The sequence below is a fragment of the Chenopodium quinoa genome, unplaced genomic scaffold, assembly GCF_001683475.1.
Source record: "Chenopodium quinoa cultivar QQ74 unplaced genomic scaffold, ASM168347v1, whole genome shotgun sequence".
NCBI lineage: Eukaryota > Viridiplantae > Streptophyta > Magnoliopsida > Caryophyllales > Amaranthaceae > Chenopodium > Chenopodium quinoa.
The window spans coordinates 2,244,933-2,272,483 of record NW_018744460.1 but is presented as its reverse complement, the minus strand read 5'-3'; the positions used below and the strand labels follow the sequence as shown (position 1 = coordinate 2,272,483).

The window sequence follows — 27,551 nt, the reverse complement described above, 5'->3', positions numbered from 1 at the left end:
TGTTTTACAACCTCAATAAATGTCAATAATTCGATTCATACTACCTCCGTATAATATTAGTTGCAATTTTGAAATATTTTATATCTAACAAATAATACCCCAAAGTTGCAACTAATTAATATTTAACAGAGGTAGTAGATACTTTTCAATTCATGGCAACAATAATGCCTTGGTTTTTTTTTTATTTTTTTTATTTTTTAATTGTTATATAGATAATACTAGTTAAATGTTGTTTTATTTCTTTGAAAGGTCATATTTTTAACGGAGTTTATGGATATTTTACACTTTTAAAAGAAATACCAGTTTCAGTACTCCTTGATAGTTTAAAAGAAAGTACTATGAATCTTTATATCCCTTTTATTTTATAGGTCAAACTTTAAAGTAGGTACAAAAATCTTGAATTATATGAGGCGACTCTAAACTCCGTTTCTAATAATTATGAATACAAACAAGGAATGTAAATTTTTACGTTTCTAATGAGTAGTTTTATAAATTTTTCCATAATAAAAGATAAGATATATCTTATGAAAATTAACGCAAACAGAGTTAGAGGAAGTAAGTTAACCAAGTCAACTAGCCAGTGGACCGTCTAAGCATCTAGTGACCATTATCTCCAAGAATTATGGCAAAACTCGATATTATAGTAGTTAAAACAAAGCTTAAATTTCAAAATCTTCGTAATGCTGAATCCAAATTCCGCATGCTTATTAATTACTTAAAAATCACCAACCACAAGTTTTTAAAAACAAATACTATTAATCAATTCAAACTTAAAATTTACACCTAAACAATATATCCAAACACAATTAAACCACGATTCTGCCTTCAATTGGCATGATCTTCAGCCAATTACAACCTCTTTAATTAAAGGTATTAGCTTCTAATTACATTTATCATTCCACTTCCACAATAAACATTACCATGTTGAGTAGTAAGTCACCTTTTGGTAATTTTCATGATCTCAAATTTCAAACTTTAAAACCCATGTGAGAGTGAATTATTAAGGGGATGAATTATTAGTATCTCATTAAAATGGGAAACTTTAGATATTTTCAGCTCATATTACAGCAAGTTGCTAGATAAGATAGTCGGCAAATTAATTTTCTTACAAAATTACTTCAATTTTTTTTTTTATTTTTCCAATTGGTAAATATTTTTAATTTCTTGAATAAACCTATAAAAACCTCACTTTCACAACTAGTGAGATGAGATTTATTATTTTAGTACCGTATGTTTGTGAGCTGGATCCACACTCATCAAACAGACCCACTTTGTAATAAAATAATCAAACCATTTTTTTTTTTTTTTTTTTGTTGATGTTGATTTTACCCAGAAGTATTGAATTGCAGAAAGCCATGTCTTCAACCTCAAATTTTTTAATTTTTAATTAATATAAAAAAAACCCATCAATTTTATTCCTTCTTGCTTTTATCCCTCTTTCACTTTCTCTCTCTTCAACCTCACTTTCTCTCTCCTCCCCTTTTCTCCTCTCTCAATATTTCGGGAAGATCTCAACTTGGGTCCGTTCAATTTTCTGAATTTGGAACTGGGTCTCAAATATTTTCTCTTAAATCCACCAAAAATCCAGTCTTACACCTAGTCAAAATCAGTAAAAATTCAATAGAATCTTATACTTTCATTTCTAATTTTTTTTTTTATTTTTTTTATTTTTCTCTTCTGTATCTTCTAGATTCCATTTGAAGTTACAATTTTTCAACTGGATTTGTGTTTAATTTTAATTAAATTCATGCTTAGTTTACTTTCTTCATAAATTTGATCTTATTTTTACAATTTCTTGGGTTTTTAGAATTTAATTTTTGGTGGGTCAAACCCACTTCTTTTGGGTATTTTTAATAAAATTTTAGATGAGATGAATTTGGGTGGTGGATTAATGGGATCCATGGCTATGACTAGTTCTACAATTAGCCGGAAATCGTCGGAAGTTGTTACCGCCGACCAATTTCCGGTGGGTCTCCGAGTACTTGTGGTTGATGATGATCCAACTTGCCTTACCATCTTAGAGAAGATGCTACGAACTTGTCGGTATGAAGGTAAAAAAACAAAAAAGAAATAAATTATCTTTTATTTTTTTTACCGTGTATAATTTTTTTTCAGTTATTGGGTTGTATTTTTTGTTGATCTAATTGTTATTTTTGTTGATTTTTTGTTTGTATTTTTCATTTTTGTTGTTAATTTAATGTTTAGAATTATATTTTTTGGCGGGTTAATTAGGTTTGTGATTTGATTTATTTGTTTTGTGTGATTGACTTTTGGTTAATGGATTTTTAGTTGAAGATATTGGTTTTTAGATGTGGTAAAATGAATGATTAATTCATTTTAGTTATATGTATTAAGTAATTGATAAATTTGGATGATGGATATATATTGACTTGTTTTTTGTATGAGGAAGAAGTATGCCGGATTTGTTGGTTGATTTTTGAGGATTATTATCATTTTTCTTTTAATCATTTGGTCCTGAATTAGGGTTGTTTGAAAGGTTTGACTTGTAGATAGTTTGGATGTGTTTTTATGTTTCAACGGTTTCGGGTTTTTGGATCATAGATTAGTTAATTTTCCCTTGATTTGCTAATTGAATTGCGGAAAATTCTGTCTTTTTCAGTTACCAAGGCAAATAAAGCCGAGTATGCCTTAAACATGCTCCGTGAGAACAAAAACGGGTTTGATGTCGTTATAAGCGATGTGCATATGCCTGATATGGATGGGTTTAAACTCCTTGAGCAAGTTGGTTTGGAAATGGATCTACCAGTTATCAGTAAGTTTTGAAAGATTAGTGCTATTTATCTAAGTTGATGCTCTATCCTTAATTTCTGGTTTGATTTCACAAATTTTTGTACTAATATTTGCGATGAAACAGTGATGTCGGCGGATGATAGCAAACAAGTTGTCATGAAGGGAGTTACTCATGGAGCTTGCGATTATTTGATCAAACCTGTGCGAATTGAGGCACTTAAAAACATATGGCAGCATGTGGTGAGGAAGAAGAAGTATGAATATAAAGACGTTGAGCAGTCGGGTAGCTGGGATGAAGGGGATCGACAGCTAAAACATGATGATGCAGTCTCATCCCCCGCTAATGATGGTAGTTGGAAGAATTCAAAGAGGAAAAGTGGCGAGGATGACGAGGCTGATGATAAAGATGATACAACTACACTCAAGAAACCTCGGGTGGTTTGGTCAGTTGAGCTTCACCAACAGTTCGTGGCTGCTGTTAACCAGCTCGGCATTGACAGTATGAACCCCTTTTATATAATTGCACTTATTTAGTTTCCATATGCAAGCAAATCTGCATTGATCTTCAGGAAATGGGCCTTGCTTAAGCAGCTGACAACAGTCATATTATAGTAATTCTAGTTCATGATTATTTCAGGCATCCGACAATATTGGAAGTAAATGTGTATGCTCATACATATGATTTTGTTTTGTGACAATCTAGAGCAAGTTAATATGTTTGAGGAAAAATTAAAACAAAACTGAACGGATGAAGGTGTGCTTGACTATATATGTACGTTGCACAAATATTAAGGTCCAACAAAGTTCTAGGTTCTCTAGTTACATCTCTTTGTTGTCATATGAATATGTTTTTATCCAAATCACCTCTGACAGAATGTTTTGTTCAAGGCTAAAGCCGAAGTGTGTGAATTGTTTGAACTTTGAAAGTTAAAATTTCTAGTATTGTTATTTTGGCATCTAATCTGCTGAGCTTGGTCACAGTTCGATTGCCACACCCCGTCTGGATGAAAGGTGAAAAAAATATTAAGTTTGGTATTCATTTTTGCCTAAATAAGGGGAAAGAGAGGAAAATATTAAGTATTTAATGTCCCATTTGAAAAGAGAGTTTGTTGTTTTGTCTCTCTGCTGTAGTTAAAAATTTCTATGAACCATGCCTAGTGAACACTTGTCATATATATATATATATATATATATATATATATATATATATATATATATATATATATATATATATATATATATTTTTTTTTCCAGATATAGTATGTTTCTGCTCCCAGCTTATGTTTTCTGTTATCTGATTGTATTCAGAAGCTGTTCCAAAGAAAATTTTGGAGCTGATGAATGTTCCCGGGCTTACAAGAGAAAATGTTGCTAGCCATCTTCAGGTATCAATTTTTTTTTTCAAAGTCAATGGTAACGAACAAAAAATGTAACTGCCAACTCCTTTCTTGTTTCCTTCTATCTGGACTCAAAACTTGTGCTGCCTGATGCAGAAATACCGCTTGTATCTGAGAAGGCTGAGTGGAGTATCACAGCATCAAGGTGGCTTAAACAGCTCATTTATGCCCCAAGACCCAACTTTCAGCACGATGTCATCCCTGGGAGGTATTGATCTCCAAACTCTTGCGGCCACTGGTCAACTTTCAGCACAGACCCTAGCTGCATACACAAGACTCCCTCCAACTATTAAACCTGGCATTTCGATGCCATTTGTTGACCAGAGAAACCTGTTTAGCTTTGAAAACTCCAAATTAAGATATGGAGATGGACAGCAATCGCAAATTAGCAATGTTAGTAAGCAAATGAACCTGCTGCACGGGATCCCGACAACCATGGAACCAAAGCAACTTGCAGGCTTGAATCAATCTGCACAAACCCTTGGGAGCATGAACATGCAAGCTAATGCTTCTAGTAGCCATCAGAGTAGCTCTTTATTGATGCAGCAGATGGTCCCACAACAAAGGGGACACATTTCAAATGAAAGTATCAGTAGTCAAGTTCCGCGGATTCAACCCTCAGTAGGGCAGCCATTGCAGTCAAATGGGAATGCTAATGCAGTTCTATCTAGAAATGGTATGCCCTATGACCCTGTTAATCAGTCTGCCTCAGTGGTAGATTTCTCTGTGAACCATATCCCCGAATTACCCGGTAATAGTTTTCCATTAGGGAGTACCCCAGGTATAACATCCATCACTTCCAAGGGCTTTAATCAAGAGGAAATTAGCTCTGATATTAAAGTATCAAGAGGATTTGTTGGGAGTTATGATATGTTCAGCGAGATTCACCATAAGCCTCAAGAATGGCAGATGCAGAATCCTAACATGGGCTTTGCAGGGTCTTCCCAACATGTACCATCTGTGCAAAGTGGTGTAAATGTAGCACCCTCAATTATGGTGAATCAGTCTTATGTCTCTGGTCAGAAGAATGAACAGAATGGACATTCCATTGCCGGGAAGCCAATGTATTCAACCGGATTAGAAAATCAACATGTGGGAATGCAGAACGTTAATCAAAATTACAACAGTATACATGCTAACAATTCTTCAAGGGTAAAGGCGGAAACATTTTCTGATGTGGTGAACCCAGGGGCTAACCTTTTCGACTATAGTTCGGATGACATGTTGAGTACCATAATGCTGAAGCAGGTAAGGAATAGGTCTTAGTTATGCTTTTTTTTTTTTTTTTTGATTAATTTTTGGTAAAAATAGTTGTGCTTTGTTAATACTGAACGCAATTGAGGAAATAATTATTGGATTTAAGTTTTCTACTCGTGATTTTGATGCTGCTTTCTTAAATTTCTATTTCTGCCTCACTTCTAGAGTAAATATTTTTGAAGTATTTTGTTCCAACTGCTTTCAGAACCAGTATTTTGTTCATTCTTACATCACTATTTCTTCTTTTTTCATAAGAACAAATTATTTAATGAACTAACGTCTCATTATCCTACACAATCATATCTGTTATTATCAAAGTCTTTTGCTTAAGGTATCTTAAATCTTCTCTCATAGTAATGATAACAATGATGTACAAGGCCAGGATTAGAATTGGTTTTTGTAATTTTGTTAAAGTTAAACACTTCCATTCCACCCCCATCGATCCAGGGCAGTTTTCCATCCGTCTTCAAAACACGTGCACATATATATATATAACAAACTACTATTTGGTTAACATGTAAACCTTTTTTGTTCACCATTAAGCTAGCAAATCATTTGGTAGACCTTGGTTATAAGTGTTGATTTGTCTAGGTAGCATACACTGTAGAGTAATAATCTTTGTTGGTCACATCATATTCTAATCATCTATTAAGGAATTGATTTTGGCACACCAAAAATTGATTTTGGCACACCTATTGTGAGAGCACAATTTTTTATGCTCTTCTCACATGGAAGTGTGCCAATACCAAACAAGGATGTGTCAAAATCAGTTTTTTCATCCATCTGCATAGTTTCTCCTCTTTAAGATTTTTTTTCTCCATTAATTACTCTTCAGTTTTTCATTAGTCATCTTTTTTGAAACTTCCATACACATTTCCGCATACTCAGTTTTGTTTGTGTGTGTATGGTGGGTTTAGCCGCCTTTTAGTGCACTCCTAATATTGAGGGTCTTGCCTGTGACCATAACTCATCTGAAGTTGTGTTTGCTTTCTAGCAGCAAGAAGGCATCGGGTCTTCGACTGGGGACTTCGACTTCGATGGGTACACCTTGGATAATATTCCTGTGTAGAGGAATATGTAACCGTTTAAGGTCTGGTGACATTGTGAATGTACATAGCCGCTGCTGCAAATTGGGAGGAACTTTATTCATCAATTTTTAAACCAGCTTCTGGACCACCATTTTCAGCTAGAGAACGGCTTTCTTGGCTGGTATAGATTTAGTTATTCACTTATTTGGTACATTTCCAAAAGTTTTGAATGTTTTCCAGCAGCTTGGGTTTAGTAAGAAGTGACTCTTATTTAAGGCCACTATTCACCTTTCTTCTAAGGGTGTTTGTCGTCGTGACTGCATAGCTTGTGCATATGTGAAGGGGTGGGAGAAATCTGCAGATTTGCTAGGAGTTTTCTTTTCTTTTTCGTTTCTATTACTGTTGTTCTTCTAACTTGAATAACAAAAGGTTGATTGTCTAGTGTTTAGACTATGATGTACAAATTTCATTCGATTGTCCAGGACCGCGAGAAAAAATTTCTTTTGTTTACCTGTTTCGTTCCTTTTGTATTAAAAAAGTTTGAAGTTTTTTGTATGAAAAGTTGCTTTTTGATAAATGACCCACTAGCTTATGTCTTTGTATTCACTTCCACCTTAAACCTATTTTAGTTTCAAGGTTATTTTTCCTTAATTGATCAAAGTAAATTAGGATGATATTATGTGAAGTAGAAATCCTGGTGATAGTTATGCTAGTTTACCCTCTCTTTCTTACTTATCCAAGTCTTTTTTACACCCACCAACATCAACACAATACACAACCTCTCCCATTGCCTTAATTCGCCTCCAATCCAATCATTGATTTACACCGGTGACAAAAACGTCGTCGCTGTCAAACGGGGTGTCTGTTGGTACATTCTGAAGAAAACCCAAACTCTTTTACCTCCCTCAGTTAGATTCAAACAAGCAGTGGCTTTATATTATAAAGGGTAAACAGGGGGGGACCTGAAAGAATGTAGTGGTATCCAGGTTGTGTTTGACAATGGACCGCAATTTACATGTCATGTACACTTGAAGCTCTTTAGTTTTGTACCCTTTTTCATCTAGATGAATGTATGTTTTTGTAAAAGTAGTGAATTAAGTACCAAGATGCTGAGCTCACTTGCTGTTATGTGTCCCTTGTCTTTGATCTGATAAAGTCCGGGCGACCTAAGGGAATCCGGTTCTGTTTTTACCATGGCTACGGAAGGATAAGAATCGCGATTATTTTACACCTTGTCTCTTGGTTTTATGCTCTCGACTCTTGTCTCATGCTCTTGATTCCTCCCCTAAGGACCAGTATCGAGGGCATTGGTCTAGCGATTCTTTCAACAATTGGCAACGAGTATGAATCTCAGAACTGGTTTTAGATGCGGTGAACTGAACTATACGAGAATACTCTAAAGGAGAGAATTGAGAGAAAAGTAACCAAAATGCTTGAAAATTTCGGAATACCTACTAAATTTTTGGCATTCATTTTAAATTGGCCAACTTTTGACCCAATTTGACTACATGCTATGCAATCTTAAATAAACAAAATTGACTCGTATTTGATTGAATTATCCTATCTCGACTCAAAAAGAACGGACCAAGTACATATATTTCATGATAAGGGAGTTGACACTAAACTTGAATATGGACATCATCCGCGTATAGAACTCAAATAAGTTATCATTAGAAATGTGTTTAAAAACAAATTGATTAGAACTCAAGTAATTTAAGTGATCCATTTACCATCTCTATTATAAAGACTCATAAAATAGTCGGTGGATTATGGATTCATCATGACTTTTAAAATGATGAATCCTTTTTTCGTCAGAAGTTATCAAGAAAGCCATTAAGCAAAGCCTACCACTGATAGATACGTGCAGCTTCATAAAGTAAAATGACACAACAAAACAAATTGATGACACATTATTTTACCATCACCATTTTACCACGAACGTTTTTTTCCCTCACATTAGTGTACTTTTGTAAATAAAATTATAGTATTAACATAATTAAAGTAGTGTTGAAGGGAATATTATGATCATACATACGTTAAAACTAACAAAATCTAATATGAAACGGAGTATAACAAATGAGAGTAGGAAATGTATGAAGAACGTCAAATTAAAAGTTACAATGTATCAACTAAAGAATACAGAGGAAATGTTATGTCTGTATATAACTTTGGTACTACGTATTTTCTTTAGCATGTATTTCATAATAACAAGAGACTTACACAATACTCACTATTTTTATTCGTGTCGATATGATAAATAATTGGATTATTTAATTTTTTTTTTGGTAAAAAGAATGAATGGTCGAATGGAATAATAATATTTCATGGCATTTTACAAGTTTTATGCATGCTTTGGAGGTTAGGAAAACTAAAGAACATCTGTAGTAAACAAGGTTTTTTTTTTTTCTTTTCATTTTACAGTGTTAGGCTGTTAGGTTGGCTGTCTTACACATACTTCCGAAATAGCTGGATTTAGAGAAGATTAGTGGACAACGTTGCTCCTAATCATTGAATATCTCACTACAGTCCTTGTTCAACTGGCTTTGAACTTTGGAATCATGGGACTTTTAATTTGTATGATAATATCTCTTCTGTTTTTTGGATGGTCATGTCAACATAATGTAATAACTTTAACTAAATCTCGTTTACATTATTACTCTCGTGACATCCTCTATTATATTCGCTATTATGATTCATTTGACTTATATATTTGTCAAGGCAAAACTTTGACCATTAATAACCTTAAATATGTATTTTTAATAATTTTAAAATTTAATATTATGAAAGTATGCATCGTGACTAATTCAATCATATATTACATAAAATAACATAAAATATAAAATCATGTATTTTTATATTAATAAAAAATCTTTTAAAAAAATAAATATTACAAAGTAATAAATAAATTCAAGTCAAATTCATACTCTTACAGTATATAAATAATAAAAGAAGTCAAATTACAGCGTCTAAAAAATATAAAAGGGCCATTTTTTTTAATGTAACAATTCCTTGACGGGAAGATCATCTAGGGATAGAGGGATTAACAAATTTAACCACCTAAATAACTCTACACAAGTCAATATGTTGCCTTTTATAAAGAAACAAAGGGAGTAATAACATTATTACATATACACCGTTGCCAAGGCGAAGTTAGTAAACAATAGTTGTGAATGTGTAGTAATTACCTCATTAAGTCTGGCATTCACAATACGTGAGAAATCAAGAACTGATAAATTAAAAACTCAAAATATAGAATTACAGCAATATGTTTCACATGTTTGTATATCAATGTATTTATGTACTACAGTAATCTAATTAGCTAGCAATCAATAACATTGCACATATATTCTTTCAACTGAACCTGCTACTATCAGCATTCTGCAGTTAAACTGTGGATGCAGTTCAGTCACATAGGCCAACAGTCAGCACACGTTGACCGAATCACAAAAGAATGAAAGAATTAGCAGCAGCAGCTACAAAAATCTGAGCAGATCCCCCCATTCTTCAGTCATTACTGGATAAAGAAGAGAACCAGAATTGCAATAAGAACGGGAATTAATGTCAACGGACCCTTCCGATACCCACTGTTAATAGGAAGAATGCTTGGAAGAGAGCATTCTTCCCCATTGAAGTAAAATTTGGTAGGGAAACCATCTCGCTCAGCAACTCTGATTCCTGGAGTAGGTTTCTTGGTAAAGGAAAGAACCGATTGCTGTTTACCAGGAACCCGCGGATCTGATATTTTGGTGCCATTAGTCTCTCCCATAAGATAGTTCAATCCCTCAATACCTTGCATGAAAATGGTCGTGTTGTCATCACCCATAACGGTACCGTTAAATGAATAAGCCTTTTGAAAACCAGCAGCAGCATTTTTCATTTCAGCAGCAACAAACCAGTCAGCAAAGATTGTTTCTTCCCAGTTGAAAATTGTGACTCTTGCACTCCATCCTTTGTTGAAATCTGTGAATAGATGCCAGTTGATGCTAACACCACAATTATCAGAGCACGGAAGTGGGTTTGGTATGGGGCGGTGGTTTAGTTGAGCCCAAGCAACGGATAGCTTAGTACGGTTATCAAATGGGATTAGCTGAGCCTCAGGAGGAAGAAACATAGCTGGAGCAGTTGTGCTACAGGTCTTGCCAGTGTTTTTGGGACAGCCACAAGCACACGTTTTGCAAGGGACAATAGAGTCATTGAAGTACGATGAGAATGAGACACAGCATTTAGGAGGGGTGTTCTTAGGCTTGGTGATATTGCAAACAACTTGCCAACTGGCGAAAACAGTCGTATTTATTGGTAGACCATTTGCGCTTGGAAACTCACTTGGGCTGACTCGCACAGGTGGCCCACATGTGTAAGTTGGGTTGAGAATGCCTTTAATCTGCCAGTTCTGAGGCGGCTCTACAACAGATTGGTTCATCTGTGGAGGCATTTTATTAACCTGGATCAGGAATGAAGAGACGGATTTGCTTTCATCCATCCCCGGTGGCAAAATTGTACCATTACGGCAACAATTTGGTATCTTTCCAAGGGTGGTGTCATTGGCGTACTGTGGAGGAAGATCAACAATTGTTGGCCTTCTATAACAGTTCAGCACAGTGGACCAATCAAGACCTTGGTATTGCACAGATTGGGGGCCATTCATACAATCATTCGCATCAACAACATCAGGATAAGCTCCTTTCATGTCTTTAATAAATTCATCATTCATCCAATTCCAGCTTAACTTCCAATAATCCAGACGGCCTAATTGATTATGGTTAGTCATAGTAACTTGAGCCCAGTAGCTCCCTTCATAAGACTTTGTCACATCATACATGATTGTCAGATCACCATTTTGCCTAGGCAAAAACTCGTCTTTTACGGTCATTTTCGGTTTGTAATCTGGATCTCGGGTGCAACAAGTGTTCAAGGTGACATTTCCTGTAACATAAAAAGGAAAAAAATGAATATTATACTACTAAAATGAGTACATACGCGTTACAAGTGAAGCATTTGATAAATGGAACAATATAGTTTGAACATAAATTTAAATTTGAAAGAATTTACCATACTATTGCCAACACCACATATGAAATATGAGTAAGCCAACATATGCTGCATTGATATATTATCTAATGAGACCTACACTGTTTTGATCAATGAGTAGGAATACCTAAGGCATTTATACACCCAAGATTACTGGGTTCTCACTTTCTAAGATTCATAGTGGATTAAATGACCTATAAGAACTACTAAATTTAAAAAAAAAAAAAAAAAAAAAAAAAAAAAAAAGAGAGAGAGAGAGAGGCAATATGCACAAGAAATTGCTAAGACAAGGTTATTTAGCCAGTTTTAGCAACTTGAATTTACTTGATCCAAATGAATAATGATCAGCTAGTTCGGACTTAGGAGAATACAATGGCAGTATGTTTAGGATAAGTTCAGGATCAAGGTATTCATTCTATAGAGAGCCAATTATGTCTGTAGTGTTCATCTTGAGCAACTAATAGCTGAGAGCAATCAAAGTGTTTTCCAGAGGCAATATGCTTGGCTATAAAAGAGCATAGTACATGCTACATTAATACAGAGTACAAGGTAATGTCTAAAAGAAAGCAAGGTCATCTTCATTATCATTGTTTAGACGGAGGTGAAAAAACATTTGTTGTTCATTAACATAAGACTCACACCTAGAAAACTAAGCAACGTCTGAAAAGAGTATATGATCAAAAGCAAGCCAGTAACATTTGTATTAATGGTATTCACTGCCTAGGAATTAATTACTCAGCATTGCTGAAAACACACCATGTAGATGCAATCCCATGCTCAACTAGTCATTAGAGCAAGGTCATTGTCGTAAATTGGATAACCATCAAAATTTTAGTTTAGGTGTAGCACTCTAGTGAACCAAAGTACCAAACGATCTACAATAACAACCACCATGCCCTAAAGTTGGGTCCAACCTATATGCGTACAACCTTATTCCTAACTAGCCAAGACTAAGGTTAATATGAGTAGAAGCTATCTACTTTAGAGTACTCAACCAATCTACACTTCAATTCACTTGCTTGAACATACTACTCCTGTCCCAATTTAAACCAAAATGATATGAACTTGAAAAATCAACTAAAGATCAACCTATCATCTAAAATGGATCCATTTATCCTAGTCAATTAGCCAGCTGATTTATCTGAAGTTTGCGATTTCGAAGTCAATAACATAGTCATCAACATCACCACTAACACATCAAATAAACCAAATTACTACATGTATTACATAGCTTATCATTTATCACAGCAAGCGATCTCGTTAATATCATCTCACTATAGATCCCACCTACCTCTAACAAGTACGAGTATAAGTGCCTAATTACATCAAGTTTCAATCTAACATTCTATGCTTGACTATGCTCAAATCCAAAACTTGATAAACCAATCGAATTCCGATAGGAAGAACAACATTTAAACCCAAGGTCATAAGCATACATTTCATCAAATATTTACCCATAAAAACATTCATCCAAACTCTTAGTCTAGCATTCTATGATTGACTAAATTACCCAAATCATTGATAACACAATTGAATAAATTCCAATCAGAAAATCAAACATATTAACCCATAAACATACATCATCATCATCACCCCCAAATATATCCCCAATAAACAATCCATCTGAAACCATAATCAATTGCAAAACCAAACATTTCCACTCAAAATTACAACACCCCAAAACTCTCATGATCATCCAAAACAACCTAAACCCACAAAAATTCTTAACCAAATTTCATCACCCAACTCACAAATTCCAAAAACGATCAAAAAAAGAGTAGAGAACAATAAGTCATACCAGCCTTAGTAGGTTTAGGGCAATCATAACCATCATTAACAAGAGAAATATTAGTAGGCAAAGGAACATTAGGAGGAGCAACCCCAAATTGAGTCCCCTGAAATTCAACTTGAACAGTCATCTGTTCAGAATCACCAGCAGTTTGAATCCCAGTTTTAAGATCCGCTTGTGGATACCCACCAAAACTTGCCCCCTCATCTCCGACAACCTCCGGCAAAGTCGCGCCGGCGGCGGGGACAGCATTCGAAGCAGAGACTAAGACCTCTTTATGTTGAAATCCGACAAAAACCCTCCAAGATTTGAGTTCAACTTCGTCATTATTAAGAATTGTGAGAGTTGATTTGAAGCTAAAAGGTTGTTTTGAAGGGGTTTTGAAGATGGGGTGGAGTTTTTTGCCGGAGTTGTAGGTGTATGTTAGGTATATGCCGTTGCAAGTGTCGGAAGATGGTGGTGGTGCGGCGGGTGGTTGGGCCGAGGAGAGAGAGAGGAGAGAGAAAATGAGTAGGAGAAGAAAGGGTGAAGTAATGGCCGCCATTGATGAATGGGTTTGGAGCTTGAGGAGAGAGAAAGAGGGAAGAAATAGTGAAGAGAGAGACGCGTAACAGCTGAGTAGATTAGTAGAAGCAAGCTGTGAATTGAGTAAGAGGGTATTTTGGGAATTGAAAAAAGTGGAGTGGTTTTTTGAATTTGAATTTCTTTGTGTTTGATTTGGTGTTGTTTGTGTGTAAGAAAATGTGATGAGTGAAAGTGATGGTTTTATTACATAAAATAGACGAATGTTCTTTTGTAGTACTCGCTTTATTTGGTTTCTTTTCTTTACTTTTAGGGGGCGTGGATTGTGCCGTTGAACATTGAAACGTTCATTTGGTTGTGGGGGTAGGAGGGCCGTTAGGTACTCAAGAGTCGAGATGAGAGTATGATTCACATCATGGTTTAAGAAACTTTTATACTTCTCCGGTTAAATAGAGGCGAAATCAAGATTTGAGAGCTAGGGAGTCGAGACTTTACTTATTCATTAAAAAAAAAATTCAAAAAAATGCTTCAATCAACCAACCAAATGTAAGGGTGTCTATTCGGTGTTCGGTTTAGATTTGACATGAAATCTGGGGCCAAGACCTAACCTATTCATTTGGTTGGTTTTGTTTGAAACATGTACAAAAATAAGAGCTTCAAACAAATTGTCTAATACGGCTACATTATACTCCCTCTGTTCCTATTTGTTTTCCCATAGGTAATATGTGCTTCATTAAGAATTGAACCAAAAGATTGCAAAATGGATGAGGGTGTATTTGTCTTTTTTACTTTTATGAGTGTACGCAAGTGAGTTTAGTGGTAGGGGGCATATTACTATCACAAATTATTGCGTCAGTCCAGCCTAACCAAATCTTTCGTCAGTCCAGCGGATTTTTGCTTTATACCAATGATCGCTCCCATCGACGGTGTTGTTATTGGTGGTGGTATCGTCGACGGCGAGAAATTCATTGATTGTTGATTATATTTGTCCATGATTTATGCTTGAATTGGCTTGATAATTGCTTGAGATTCTTGTATATTTCGAAAAATGCCCAAAAAAATCGATTTGGGGCTTTCTTGTGTGATGTATAATTGTTGAAATTGATTGTCCTATGTGATTGTATGTTGAATTGTGAGCGTTTTGATAACAAATACATGTATTTTGGTTGAGAAATGAGTATGTTATGTTATACCCATGAGTTTAGTACGGGACCTTCAATGGTGGTTCCTCTATTGTTGGCCTTTTAATTATTTTTATAAAATAAATTATATTGTCTAGATTATATCATCTATAATAAGTTGGATGATATCATCTATAAGTGGGATGATATCCTCTATAACAGAATGTGATATTACATATATCAGCCAACAAAATGAACATATTAGCTAACAAATGAAGCATATCAACCAACAAAAGGAACATATCAGCCAACAAATTATAGATATCAGCTAACAGATTGAACATATCAGCCAACAAAAGAATGAAATCAGCAAACAAAAGCAATAGGTAAGCCAACATATTGTACATATCCTCTATCAAATAATATATATCCTCCAACAAACTTTATGTATCCTCTATTAAGTAACATATATCCTCTATCAAATACTACATATCCTCCATCAAATACTACATATCTTTTAATAAACTGTATGTATCCTCTATCAACTAACACATATCCTCCACCAAATACTACATCATATCCTATAACAAACTGTACGTATCCTTTATCAAAGATTAATTGTACATATCCTCTGTCAAATACTACATATTTGATAACAAACAATATATATCCTACAACAAGCTGTACATATCCTCTATCAAATAACACATATCCTCCAACATCCTCTATCAAATAATAAATATCTTATATCAAATACTGCATATCATATAAACTTGACGCACGAATTGTTTGGTGCGGCAATACCTTCTCTATTACTATATATAATAGGAAAAGGGGGCAATCTTCTAGAGACATTTCAAAATGAAATATGGGGCAAACAAATAAAGACAGGGGGAATATATTCATGGAAGCCTACTTTAGAAAACTAAGGAACCTAGGTTAGGGTTGGGCCATGGGGGTTGGGCCTTCACCAACCTCTTGACTTTGCCCTTGATTCTATTGAAAAAGCTCTCATTTTCTTTTCATCATATGTTAGTAGTATAAAATACAATATATACTATTACGTATTACAATGTTAAATTTTAAATTTATTGTTGATGAGAATTGATAAAAAGTCCATGGTAAATTTCAATGGTAATTTATTATAGATAAGCTTTATTTTGGACCGAAGACGATTGCTTAATTGAACATTGCTTGTATGAGATGTCAAAATCGTGTTAAACAAATACATGAATTAGTCAATTACAATTTTGAAAGAATTTTATATATTACATTTTTATAAGAATTTTAATTTATCTGATGATTTTAGATGGTTTGTGAACGCAACAAAAAACAAACATAATTCATACCATTTAAACTAATCTATGTTTAAGGTTGTTAAACAAGTACATATGATGTAGCTAAGAACCCAACATATACTTATAAAATTTTAATCCGTAACATATATTTCCAACCCAATACATAGATTAATAGATGCCAACTAGCATTATGGTGGTGTGTAATAATCAAAATATAAGATCAAATCACATCAACATTTAAAAAAAAATAATTAACAATATTGAATTCAAAGAAAGAGATCGAGAAAAAGAATTAACATACCTTCTTTAACAGGTTTAGGGCAAATATATCCATCATTAGCGAGAGATATATTATGAGGCAAAGGAACTTTAGGAGGTTTAACTCCAAACTGTGTCCCTTCAAACTCAACTGTCACAGACATCTGATCTAAGGCCCCGGCAGTCTGAATCGCGGTCTTAAGATTAGCCATCGGATACCCAGAAAACACCGCCCCTTCATCGACAAACCCGGGAAGACTCGAACCATTATTGAGTACAACATTAGAAGCAGACACAAGTAACTCACCATGTTGGAACCCTACAAACACCATCCATGACTTAAGCGCAACTTCGTCGTTGTTAAGGATGGTAAGCTCGGATTTGAAGCTGTAAGGCTGTTTCGGAAGTTTTTTTACAGGATGGATTTTCTTGCCGGAGAGGTAAGTGTAGGATAACCAAATGCCGTTGCATAGGTCGGAAGAGGGTGCCGGTGCCGGTGCTAGATCGTCTAGGGGCGGGCTTGGGGGGGATTTAGGAACGACTTTTTGAGCGTACGTAGGAGAAAAGAGAGAGAATGTAAAAAGGTAGATAAGGATCATGGCGCGCGAGGGTGCCATGGATGATTATCGAGGTCGAGATCGAGGTGAGAGTTGAAATAATAAAAATGTTGTAGAGATGCAAATGCACGTAGTGGAGATGAACAAGCTAGCTAAGTAGAAGCTGTGATTAGTTGTGCCGGCTTCTTATATGTTTCTCGCAACGTGGGTGCACGTCTTAGGTGTTATTCAATTATTTCATTATTTAATTTTTTGGTTTGACGTTTTTATTATTATAGAAAGGTAACACATAATTATTCTAATAAAGTAATAACCAAAAAATGAAAAAGGTTGGTAGAATAAATATAATTTAGCAATAATTGTTCATTCGTTTAAAAAAGAAATTTGCGTGCGAAACTAGTTGAGACGCGTGACATCATATATGTAAAGGTAAGGGTGTAAATGAGTCGAATTATCTTACTAATGCTTTAAATAAGGAGTGATTATTTACTTGGTCAAAGTTGAACTTAGATATGATCTTGTAGTCATGTTTAGTATTTACTTAATATATATATATGTCCAAGATTGGCTAAACAAGTTGTGTGTTTAAAAATTCAAATTGTTTATCGATTGAGAGTACCTCACTAAATGAGCATAAAGCTTTTGTATATAGATGGTACATTGGTAACAAAATTACTTTTGTCATAAAAAATTATAATCATATAATATCACTAATAAATAAAGTCGGGTTCGCAGCCAGGCCACGAGACAGCGACGCTTACATTTCTATTTTTCGCCAAGTGTCGAGCCACGTAGGCGAAAATCAGATATTATTGTAACACATATGATGCTAAGTAAGCGAATTTTAGATAGATTTTTGAAGATAAAATTATTGTACAGAGTTTTATTGTCGATATATTTCTAATATTTCATATATACAAATTTGATCATAACTTTTAATAAAAAATCAATTAACTCGGTTCTATTTCCATCATAAAATTCGTTTTAAAAAGTTATTTAAAATAAGATTCATTTATAATATATTTAAAATAATAGAGAATTAGTTAAAATAAGTTTTAATCGATAAAAATACTTTCAGTTTAATAAAAATAATTTAAGTATGATATCGCATGTCTAAATATCCTAAATTATCAAAAGTGATTATATAACCGTATTTAACATTCAAGCCAAAAGGTTTATCCTAAAATTCAATAAACAACATGGACATTCTCAAAAGTCTAAACATTTTACATCATTACAGACTAACAAAACATATAAGAACTTAAAATCTTAAAATCTTTTCTGAGATTTGATTCAAAAAGTAAGGTATGTTGATTAAAGATTCTAGGTTCAACATTCAATAATTGTGGATAGATTGAGACCATTGAGGTCATGTTTAGATATAGCCCCTACAGGCATCAATTTATAATCTTACAAGATTGTTTCCTCACGATCTTAAAACCCTTTAAATAATTTTATTTCTTGTGCTAGTTAAACCTCATGAATCGTAACCATTGGGTTTGAATACTATGAAATCAGCGAGACGCCGGAGATAGTGAAATCCAACAAACACAAAGTATCTACGAGTACATATTTAGGTGTTTACCGACTTGTTAAGTTTGATTTTTCTACAGAAGAACACAAGGTGATAATTCACTAATATCACATAAAAATGGATACAGCTAAGCAAACAATATCTATACTCTTTTACATATTCAAACTAAGCAATCATGTATTATTGACTTGTGATTAAAAGTAAGCCATTTGCTGTTTTGCTCTACTATAGAGAGATCCGCCACACAGCTAGAAAGAGGAAACATAAAGGTTTATTTTATGGGTTAAGGGAAAAGGCCAGGCAAGATAAAATTTTAAAATAAATTAATAAATAATTATGATGAGCAAATTAAAGCTTCTTTGAATATCATTTAAAATTGATTATAACTTTTTAAAACATTAACCACTTAGGAGTGGCAACCTGATAATTACTTTAATTCACATTTTAATTACTCTGTATACCATGTCATTTTACTTCTGCATACCGTATCAAATAAGTTGTTGTAAAATCTTCAAGCAGGAGACATTGTGAATATATACTCCCTTTAATGTGAAAATGAACCAAGCATTCTGAAGACCTTGTTCTTACTTTGTATGCTGCCAAGCTAAAACAATCAAAATCATCTACGAGTATATTTTATCGGTCTTTCTTCTATTAAGTTACTCCGTATAAGTTTATTATTATTTATTCCTAGTAATTAAAATTCTTAGCCTTGTTTTATGGACACGACTTCAGTTCAGAAGATTGATTGAGATATTATATATTCTTGATATCTCGCTCTAACATGGATAGATGTTTTTTTTTTTTTTATAAACATGGATAGATGTTAATGTACACTATTCGTTATTAATCGCCAGTTGATCCCTTATTGCAATCTCCTACATATATACGATCTGCTAATGTTGCGTGTCTTTGGCTGCCAATGCTATAAGAATCATAAGATTCTTTTTGTAGCAAGCATTATTTAAAAATAAGTTTTGACCAATTATATACATCACACGATATTAGTCATACTACATTAAATTATTAAATATTACTGTAATAATAAAAAATAAAAAACATTAGAAAAGATACGAAATAATCCACAGGGCACCGAACCAGGCTGGAAAATGTAGCTGGTCGGCGGTCATATTCCGCAGGCGCATGTATTTCGTTACGGAGTTTATCTTTATTATTTTACTTATTTTTATAACGGTCGTTCTTCAATAAAATACGGTGTACAAAATTATACTTCACTATTTATTATTAGTTTAACAATATATTTAATTATGAAAATTATCTAATTGCATGCGAAATAAGGTGAAAAATTCGACAAAAATAAAAATGAAATTATATCATACTACAGAAAATCGTGGGAGTATTACATGCACGACTAATATACATAATTACAGATTACGTCACAAAGTTATATGTAAGAAAGTATTATTGCATAGTATTAAATAAAAGAATAATATTTTTGTTGAATGTGTATAAATGGAATATAATTACAAAATAGTAAAGGAAGTATGATGTAATATAATGTAAGTACTTATTCAAGTTCAATTTCTTTATGATCGGTTCACACTAGCTAAGAATCAAAACCTTCAAGCTCAATGATGACTCAATTAAGTTGAGGTCAAGTTCCAATTTCACCATTATATTCACTAAATCACTCAATGGTATATATCGAGCAATTAAACTATTGCTAAAGATGAACAATAATATAGTTTCACATTGATTCAACTTTCTTCTGAGTTCTTACAGTACTTGTGCACTTTAATTATAACGTAGGAGCAGCCCCAATCATGTAGAAAAAAAATCTGAACATGGTCCTTGCTTGAACCAAGTTAGCTAGCTAGTGTGTTGTGTGCAAGTGCATTGTCCACTAGGCACTAGTTAATCTTAAAATATCACTCGTATGTTTGCATTAGCCTGTCCCAGTGCCCATTTTTGTAGTCTTGTGACTTGTGAGTACTACCTTGTGGTGACAAATTGGCGATATGGTACATAATTTGTTTTCGCTCGTTCTCATTTGCTATTTTCAAACATCCTACATGTTACACAGTATTTGTGGTTAAGCAATTTCAAAATTATTAAGGATGAACCAAGGAAGCTAAGTTGCAAGAAAGGGAGGATCTTCCGGATATATCTATACAACAATTATGAATTTTAATACAAAATTGATAAACGAATGAACATCATCATATGCATCCCTAAACTTAGCTTGTGTTTTTCTTCATAAATCTTAGTTCCATTATCATCCAAAACCACTTCAGGAGTGGTAGTAGATGATAATGAAAATTCGTAATATAATGTACTCCCTCTGTCCCTTATTTTTTCCTCCACTTTCCTTTTTAATCCGTCTTTTTATTTTTGGACATATAGGACTACCCTTCTACTCTCACAATCACTCTATTAACCCCACCACTTTTCTCTCTCATCATTTTTTTCCAACTAAAGATTAATAAAGTATTATTAATCTTATGGAATATCACCGTTTATTATTACCACTAATGAAACAAACCGGAAAATTAGTAGTAGATAAGATTGGTACGTAGATTGGATCACTATGTTATGAACCTGTGTACTGAACTACGTGTTACACGTGGTAGAAATTAAAATTCTGGTGAAAATAGATTATTCGTTTCAGTCAACAAACAAAAAAAATAGTACAAAAAGAAAAATATAATAACGCACTGTAACTCGTACTCGTAAATTATATACTCGTAAAATAAAAGTGGACGGCTGAGATTCACAGTACAAAAACTCTTTCCGCTGTCTTTCATTAGCACCTTCCTAAATCCTACTCACGTCTTCTTTTTTCTATTTTTTTTTTTTTTTTTTTTTTTGGCAATTGTTATTTTTTTCACTATCTTCCATGTCATACTAATTTAACCAATACTTTTCTTACACGTTTCAAAGTTTCTTAAAATAGCTAAAGCTCATCCATAATCCTAAAAACTTCATTAGTGAAGATTAAATCATATCGGAATTACTTGTAAAAGTATCATACTATATACGAAGTATTCAAAGAAAAATGTTAAACAAACTTTTGAAATAATTATTTTGTCATTGTTAATGCAAAATACAAAGTACTAAATTATTGTCACTCCTTATAACAAATGTACTCCGTGCTTGTAGAGATAGTTCGCCCTGGATAGAATGCGTCATGTCAAGGTGTAAAGTTAAGAGGGAAAACATATTGAAATGCACTACAAAATTAGTGAGTGTTTCGAACGATGTTTTATTTAGTTATCTTATTGTTATGTTTTATCATAATGAATAGAAATATCTATCACAAATTGCGCAAAAAGATTTAGACATAAGAAAAATACATGTAAATGTTGAATTTGTTGTCACTTGTCTCCTCTCCTTGTTTATCCTTGAGTCCTTGACTCGTGTGTCTGACAATGTTGAGGAACCAGTGACACAAAAGAATGAAAAGCCTCATGCAATGTACCTATTATAGCTTTCTCTTAGCTAATTTAGGTTTTAATATGGTATTTTAGGTATATCAACATGCTTAAAAGGAAACTACCAATTAAAAATTAGTGTACCATTTTTTGTACATTATTAAAGCATCTTTTATCAAGTTTCTTTAAATCATCCCTCAAATTTACCCAAAAATTAATAATTTAGAAGAGATTTTTTTCAAGTTGTAACCAAATCGACTACATAATTAATAGGAAAAATTGACAAGAGTAATCCCAACTCTGCCTCATTTGCCCAAAATAATCCCAACTTTAAATTAATTTTTAATAATTCGAACTTTGATATGAATTTGCTCCAAATGGTCTCAACCGATCATCAAACTTGTTGACACGTGTCAGTTCCTGATTGGTAAAAATAAAAAATAAAAAAAGTCATTTTTATAAGAAAATTAAAAAAAATTACTAATAAAAAAAAATTAAGAAAACCATCCCACTAGGTCACCAGCCCCAACCACCTTCTCCACTGCCCAGCCCGCCAACCCAAGTGCCTGACCCCTGCCCCCAACCATGGCCGTGCGCATACCCTCTCCACCCGCGCCGGCGTCGTGCCACCCCTCCCTCTGAACCACCAACCCTCCTCCCCCATGAAACCCTTTAAAATCAACGGCCCACTATCGAGCCAGCCGCCATGTTTCTTTTTTACTCCCTCATTTTCCTGCCACGCGCTGATAATCGGTCGGGTTTTGGTTGTGGTGGTTGTGGTTGGGTTGGTGTTGGTGGCTCAGAGGAGGTAGGGTAGTGGATGGGGTTGGGTCGTTGGTGATGGTGGCTGGCGTGACCATAATTTGCTTTTTTTAAAAAAATAAAATATTATTTAGTTTTAAGTTAATTAATAAGTGTTAATTTTTTTTGAACAATAATTAAGTGTTAATTAGTAACAAATAATCATGTTATTTTAAGTAAAACTTAAATTAAATTTTATTTTTGACCAATCACGTAATGACACGTGTAAATTAAAATCTTAAAAAAAATTACCTACTCAACAAGTTACCGGTCACTTGGGACCATTTAGAGTAAATTCATATAGAAGTTCGGATTATATTAGGCGAATAAGGCAAAATTGGGATTATTCTTGTTAATTTTTCTTAATCTAATATATACATAAATAAACTAGGCATTTTTGGAGAGCATTCGGCGCGCCACATAAGCAAAGGTATATTTTCGACCAATTAAAAATTAGATTTCTAATTTGAATTAAAAAATTCGTTTGCCACCTAAACAAAAGTGACGAATGAGATTTAAGAATTTTGCCACGTAAGTAAAAACAACGAATATTGATTTATTAGGACTTAATTTATTTTAAAAAACTAAAAATTATCTTTTAAAATAATCATCTTTAGATATAGGATTTATATACCTACTATTATAAATTTTGATAGTGTTTATGATAAGAAATAAAAATTATTCCTTAATTATAATTAAATTAAAATTTGTGATATTTACCATTATAAATTGACGCATCATATGACACCTACAAAATTTCGTATCAATACAAACCAAACCAAGCAAATTTTGTGTCATTAATTTTGTGTCAGTTTTATTAGGTCATCAATGGCTGGGTAATTCTTAGCCTAATGTTAAAAACCCATGTTTAAATGTATATTTGTGATTATTTCTTAAATTGTGTTTATTTGGAATACTTAATGATTATATGTTTATGTTTTGTTTACTGAATTTTGTTTTTACATGCAAATCTAATTTAATCAGAGAATTATATTCGAGCAAAAATCTTTAAAATATCAAAGTACGAGTTTCTCGCTTGATGATCCTATTGGATGAGGAGATATTATATCTTTATAAATCGTTTACATTTATTAAATCTTTTATTGAACCTTGTAATTTCTATAAATTAATTTATGATTAAACCAAATTTTTTGTGATTTAGGTAGCTTAATTAAGTCATAAAATTAACTTAATTTTTTATTTTTAATTACAGGGTAACTACGTTCATGCCTCAATTAAAGTCAACTTTGTTCTACACTTTTGTTCAAAATTGATTGAAGGAAAAGTTTACTTCATTAGATACTTTTCAGTCGTTACAAATAAGAAGCAATATCACACACATTGTCAGCGACAACAAAATAATGATTCAATTTTCCAAAATACTATTGTTTGGGCGATTGGGGACGATAAAAAAGTTTCAATGCATAGATTTAATTTTGTATAATTTCAATTTTTAGATTAATTTCACAACAATTATTCACTTTCTGGTAAATAATGTAATTTATTTTATAAGACTATAATGATTAATTTTATATAAATTTTATTTTTGCTAACATGTTTAATTTATCCACTTTTATCAGATGAAAGAGATATGGTTGTTAACAAAGTTGGTGATCCTATCGAAATTTTTTTAATACAAATTTTTTTACATCGAAATATTACATCTAATAACTATTATTTTTAATGTTCTTATCAAAATATTTATTAGGGGAATAAATTACATAAAATTAATAAAAAAAAATATCCTTAACAAACAATAGCAAAGTAATTAAAAATATTATGAGTATGATCTAATTACAAAAATTATTTTTATGAGATGTTATGTGTACAAAATCGTGGGATATTAGGATTTAAATTATTAAAAAAATTAAAAATTATCTTATGAAATTAATGGTTTTATCTAAATATCCGATTAATAAGATGTTTTTTTCATAAAAAAAAAATTTAAAACTTATAACGCAATAAAAAACTTTACCTTCTTTAAACATTTTATGTCTAAAAAATTGAAAAGACAGATAACTTGTTAGAGATCAAGAGATCACAAGAAATATACAAAATGATATATAGATTTGAGAGTTTAATTTCAAGTGTAAAAAGCAACGAATAATGATTTAGGATTTAAATTATTTTAAAAATAAAAATTATTATCTTTTCACATCAAAAATTTTATCCTAATATGTAATCAATGAAATATCATATTTACAATTTTTTTTTTTGAAAAATATCATATTATTGTCATATAGCTAACAACAACGAATAAAATACAAAACAACAATAGTCGCATTATAAATTACATTAAAAAAAAATTATACTTTTGTAATTGGCAATATCATTTTAATTAAATTATTATTTGTTTTTGTTTTGTTTTTTTTTTTTCTGAAATTATTAAATTGTAAAATAAATCAAACAATTATAAAAAATAAAAAAAATAAAAAGAAAAAAAAATTAGAGTATATATAAAAATATCTTTTCTTGAGATATATGTATGAAAAATAGTGAATCGCACGAGCTTTCATCTAGTTAATATCTGAAGTGATCAATTAATCAACTACTACGTGGAACCGCGAACCGAAAAGGCGAAAACAACTCTCTTTGTTAAAAAAAAAAAAAAAAAATTAACTCCGAAAGTGAAAAACTTAATATACATGTTGGTGTCTTTTGACTCTTTTAAACAATCACTCCACACCTTTCTTTTCTTTCCTTTCATACCAATATAAAACCACCTTCACTCTCTTCCACTCCCATTTTCACTACTTCACTCTACTTCCTCTCTCTCTCTTAACTTTCTTTTTCTCTATCCTCAATGGAACACCACCGGAGGAAACTCCTCTCATTCCTCTTCCTCCTTCTCAACATCCTCCCTCTCGCCACCGCCAACTTCCGTGTTGTCGCCAACTACGACGTTGCTTGCACAATGTGCAACACATGCCAACCGTGCAACCCTCCGGCCATATCCCCACCACCGCCGTCACCACCTCCTCCATCTCCACCACCGCCGTCCACCACCACAAGCGGTTGTCCTCCGCCGCCTACGCAGCCTTCAAGCGGTGGCGGGAGCAGTGGTGGTGGGAGTTACTACTACTCATCTCCACCCCCGCCGTCTCAACCTTCTTACATCTACCCACCACCAAGCGGTGGTGGAGGTAGTATCGGGGGTGGAGGGGGATATTATTACGCGCCCCCGTATCATTACGGGCCAGCGCCACCCCCTCCGAATCCCATCGTTCCGTATTTTCCCTTTTACTATCATACCCCTCCGCCAGGGAAAAATTCTGGCTCTACTCTTAGAACATCTATTTTTTCTACTACATTTTGTTTGCCTTTATTCTTTTTCTTCTTCTTGCTATAAATAATTAAAAAACAGCATCATCAAAAAATAAAAGAAAGAAAAAAGGAAAAAAATAGCAACTGCAAAAGTTGTACAGATCTGATGCTAAAAATGGGAGGAGAGAGAATTTTGAGCTAAATTAGCTACTAGAAATGACGAAAATGCCCTTGCATTATTGATTCTGCTCGGGATCCAAGGTGATGAAAGTTGGAATTTGCAGGGAGAAAGAGCTAACTTTGTGGATGGCACTGAAAGTAAAGTAAATATGGGTATTTCATATTTTTTTTTTTTTTTAATTATTTATTTTACTTTAATTTTCACTCATTCACATGGTTGTAGTCTACGAGTACATTTTTTTTTTAATTAATCTGTAATTTTAGTACGATTAGAATTAATATTTACAACATATTACATATTATTATAGTCATAACTTTTTGTTATTTGCTCTTTCATATCAAAGAAAATCTTTGAAATTGAAGTTGTGTAACACTTATGTATGCATTCTCCAATTATTGCACCGTTTTTACGGATTTAATTGTCACATTACTGGTTTAAATTTTACTAGTTAAAATTTTTTTTTATTCGATAAATTAATAGTGTATTACTTAGTACAAAGAATCTATGAGAATAATGAAACATGTGGTCTCTCTCAGCTCCTATCTTTTTATTTACTTTTTTATAAAAAGTATCTATTTATTCTTTTAATAAAATCTTAGAGAAATAGACATTTAGCAAATGTAAGTGTAGATTAAACAATATATTAAGTTAAATATTTGGACCGATGTTATATTAATCATTTAAACAATCCTAGGGTAATTGTATTTTCTTTGATGATAATTATTGTCAAAACATAAGTGGGGTCCTATGCATGAATGTCAATTGTCACCCCCATTATCTTTGCTTAGCTTTTCTTTTGACAAATGCTTTAACATTTTATTTTAGCCATTCATTTTTGTATTTAACTATTTATAATAATGTTTCAACTGTAACAAAAGTTCTTGTACTTTTGTTCCTAGTAATTTAATTTGGTGTATCAAATTACAGTGTGTATAAAATTAAAGCTCTTTAAACTTCAAACCAAACTTGAAAAGCTAGTAAAGTTTGTGTAGTACTAGTCATATTCAAGCGTCTAAATAAACTCTATTATGCTTAATTGTCTAATTAAAGTTGTTTCGTAATGCTAATTCAACTTTACGTAACAAGTACGAATGTATTAAACAATAATAGCCAATGACTCTTCGAGTAACAAGCAATGCGGCATTTATCGTACATCGATGCGTATATAAGTGTGTGGTTATGTGTAAGTGGTTGATAGTATACTAGCTAAACAAATACCACTTTGAGTAGTTTGTTTATCGTTTTTCACTCCAGTATAGAAATTTTGACTAATCATGACACGACCTAAAATATATAGTACTCCTAGATGAGTAGGTAGACAAATTAGCCGAAAAGAAGGGTAAAGGGCGTGTAGATGAATGTTGGGGCTGATA

General features: G+C 33.0%; 2 protein-coding genes across 5 annotated transcripts; one reads left to right on the top strand and one right to left on the bottom strand.

The window, feature by feature from the left end:
• Nucleotides 1–1,073: 1,073 nt before the first annotated feature.
• Nucleotides 1,074–7,010, top strand: LOC110697231 (two-component response regulator ARR2-like). Of its 3 annotated transcripts, none has more exons than XM_021874590.1 (6): nucleotides 1,074–2,051; nucleotides 2,621–2,773; nucleotides 2,876–3,250; nucleotides 4,063–4,136; nucleotides 4,245–5,396; nucleotides 6,400–6,775. In XM_021874590.1, the coding sequence occupies exons 1-6, from the start codon at nucleotides 1,871–1,873 to the stop codon at nucleotides 6,472–6,474; spliced, it is 2,010 nt and encodes a 669-aa protein (XP_021730282.1). In that variant the 5' UTR covers nucleotides 1,074–1,870; the 3' UTR covers nucleotides 6,475–6,775. The 3 variants fall into 3 exon arrangements, with proteins under 3 accessions (XP_021730282.1, XP_021730283.1, XP_021730281.1); XM_021874591.1 differs by having other exon boundaries at nucleotides 1,075–2,051; nucleotides 4,060–4,136; nucleotides 6,403–7,010; XM_021874589.1 differs by having other exon boundaries at nucleotides 1,082–2,051; nucleotides 4,060–4,136; nucleotides 6,400–7,010.
• A 2,491-nt stretch (nucleotides 7,011–9,501) lies between these two features.
• LOC110697230 (COBRA-like protein 7) lies at nucleotides 9,502–17,144 on the bottom strand. Of its 2 annotated transcripts, XM_021874588.1 has the most exons (3): nucleotides 16,678–17,140; nucleotides 13,260–13,444; nucleotides 9,502–11,356 (listed from the first exon to the last, which is right to left on the bottom strand). In XM_021874588.1, exons 1-3 carry the CDS (start codon nucleotides 17,064–17,066, stop codon nucleotides 9,945–9,947), a joined length of 1,986 nt encoding a protein of 661 aa, XP_021730280.1. In that variant the 5' UTR covers nucleotides 17,067–17,140; the 3' UTR covers nucleotides 9,502–9,944. The 2 variants fall into 2 exon arrangements, with proteins under 2 accessions (XP_021730280.1, XP_021730279.1); XM_021874587.1 differs by lacking the exon at nucleotides 13,260–13,444 and having other exon boundaries at nucleotides 16,493–17,144.
• Nucleotides 17,145–27,551: the final 10,407 nt, after the last annotated feature.

Coding starts and splice junctions, on each gene's coding strand:
- LOC110697231 (XM_021874589.1), top strand. CDS start 1,871: ATGAATTTGGGTGGTGGATTAATGGGATCCATGGCTATGACTAGTTCT. Junction 2,774..2,875: donor AATGGATCTACCAGTTATCA/GTAAGTTTTGAA, acceptor GCGATGAAACAG/TGATGTCGGCGGATGATAGC. Junction 5,397..6,399: donor GTACCATAATGCTGAAGCAG/GTAAGGAATAGG, acceptor TTTGCTTTCTAG/CAGCAAGAAGGCATCGGGTC.
- LOC110697230 (XM_021874587.1), bottom strand. CDS start 17,066: ATGGCACCCTCGCGCGCCATGATCCTTATCTACCTTTTTACATTCTCT. Junction 11,357..16,492: donor CCCTAAACCTGTTAAAGAAG/GTATGTTAATTC, acceptor TTTATGTTACAG/GAAATGTCACCTTGAACACT.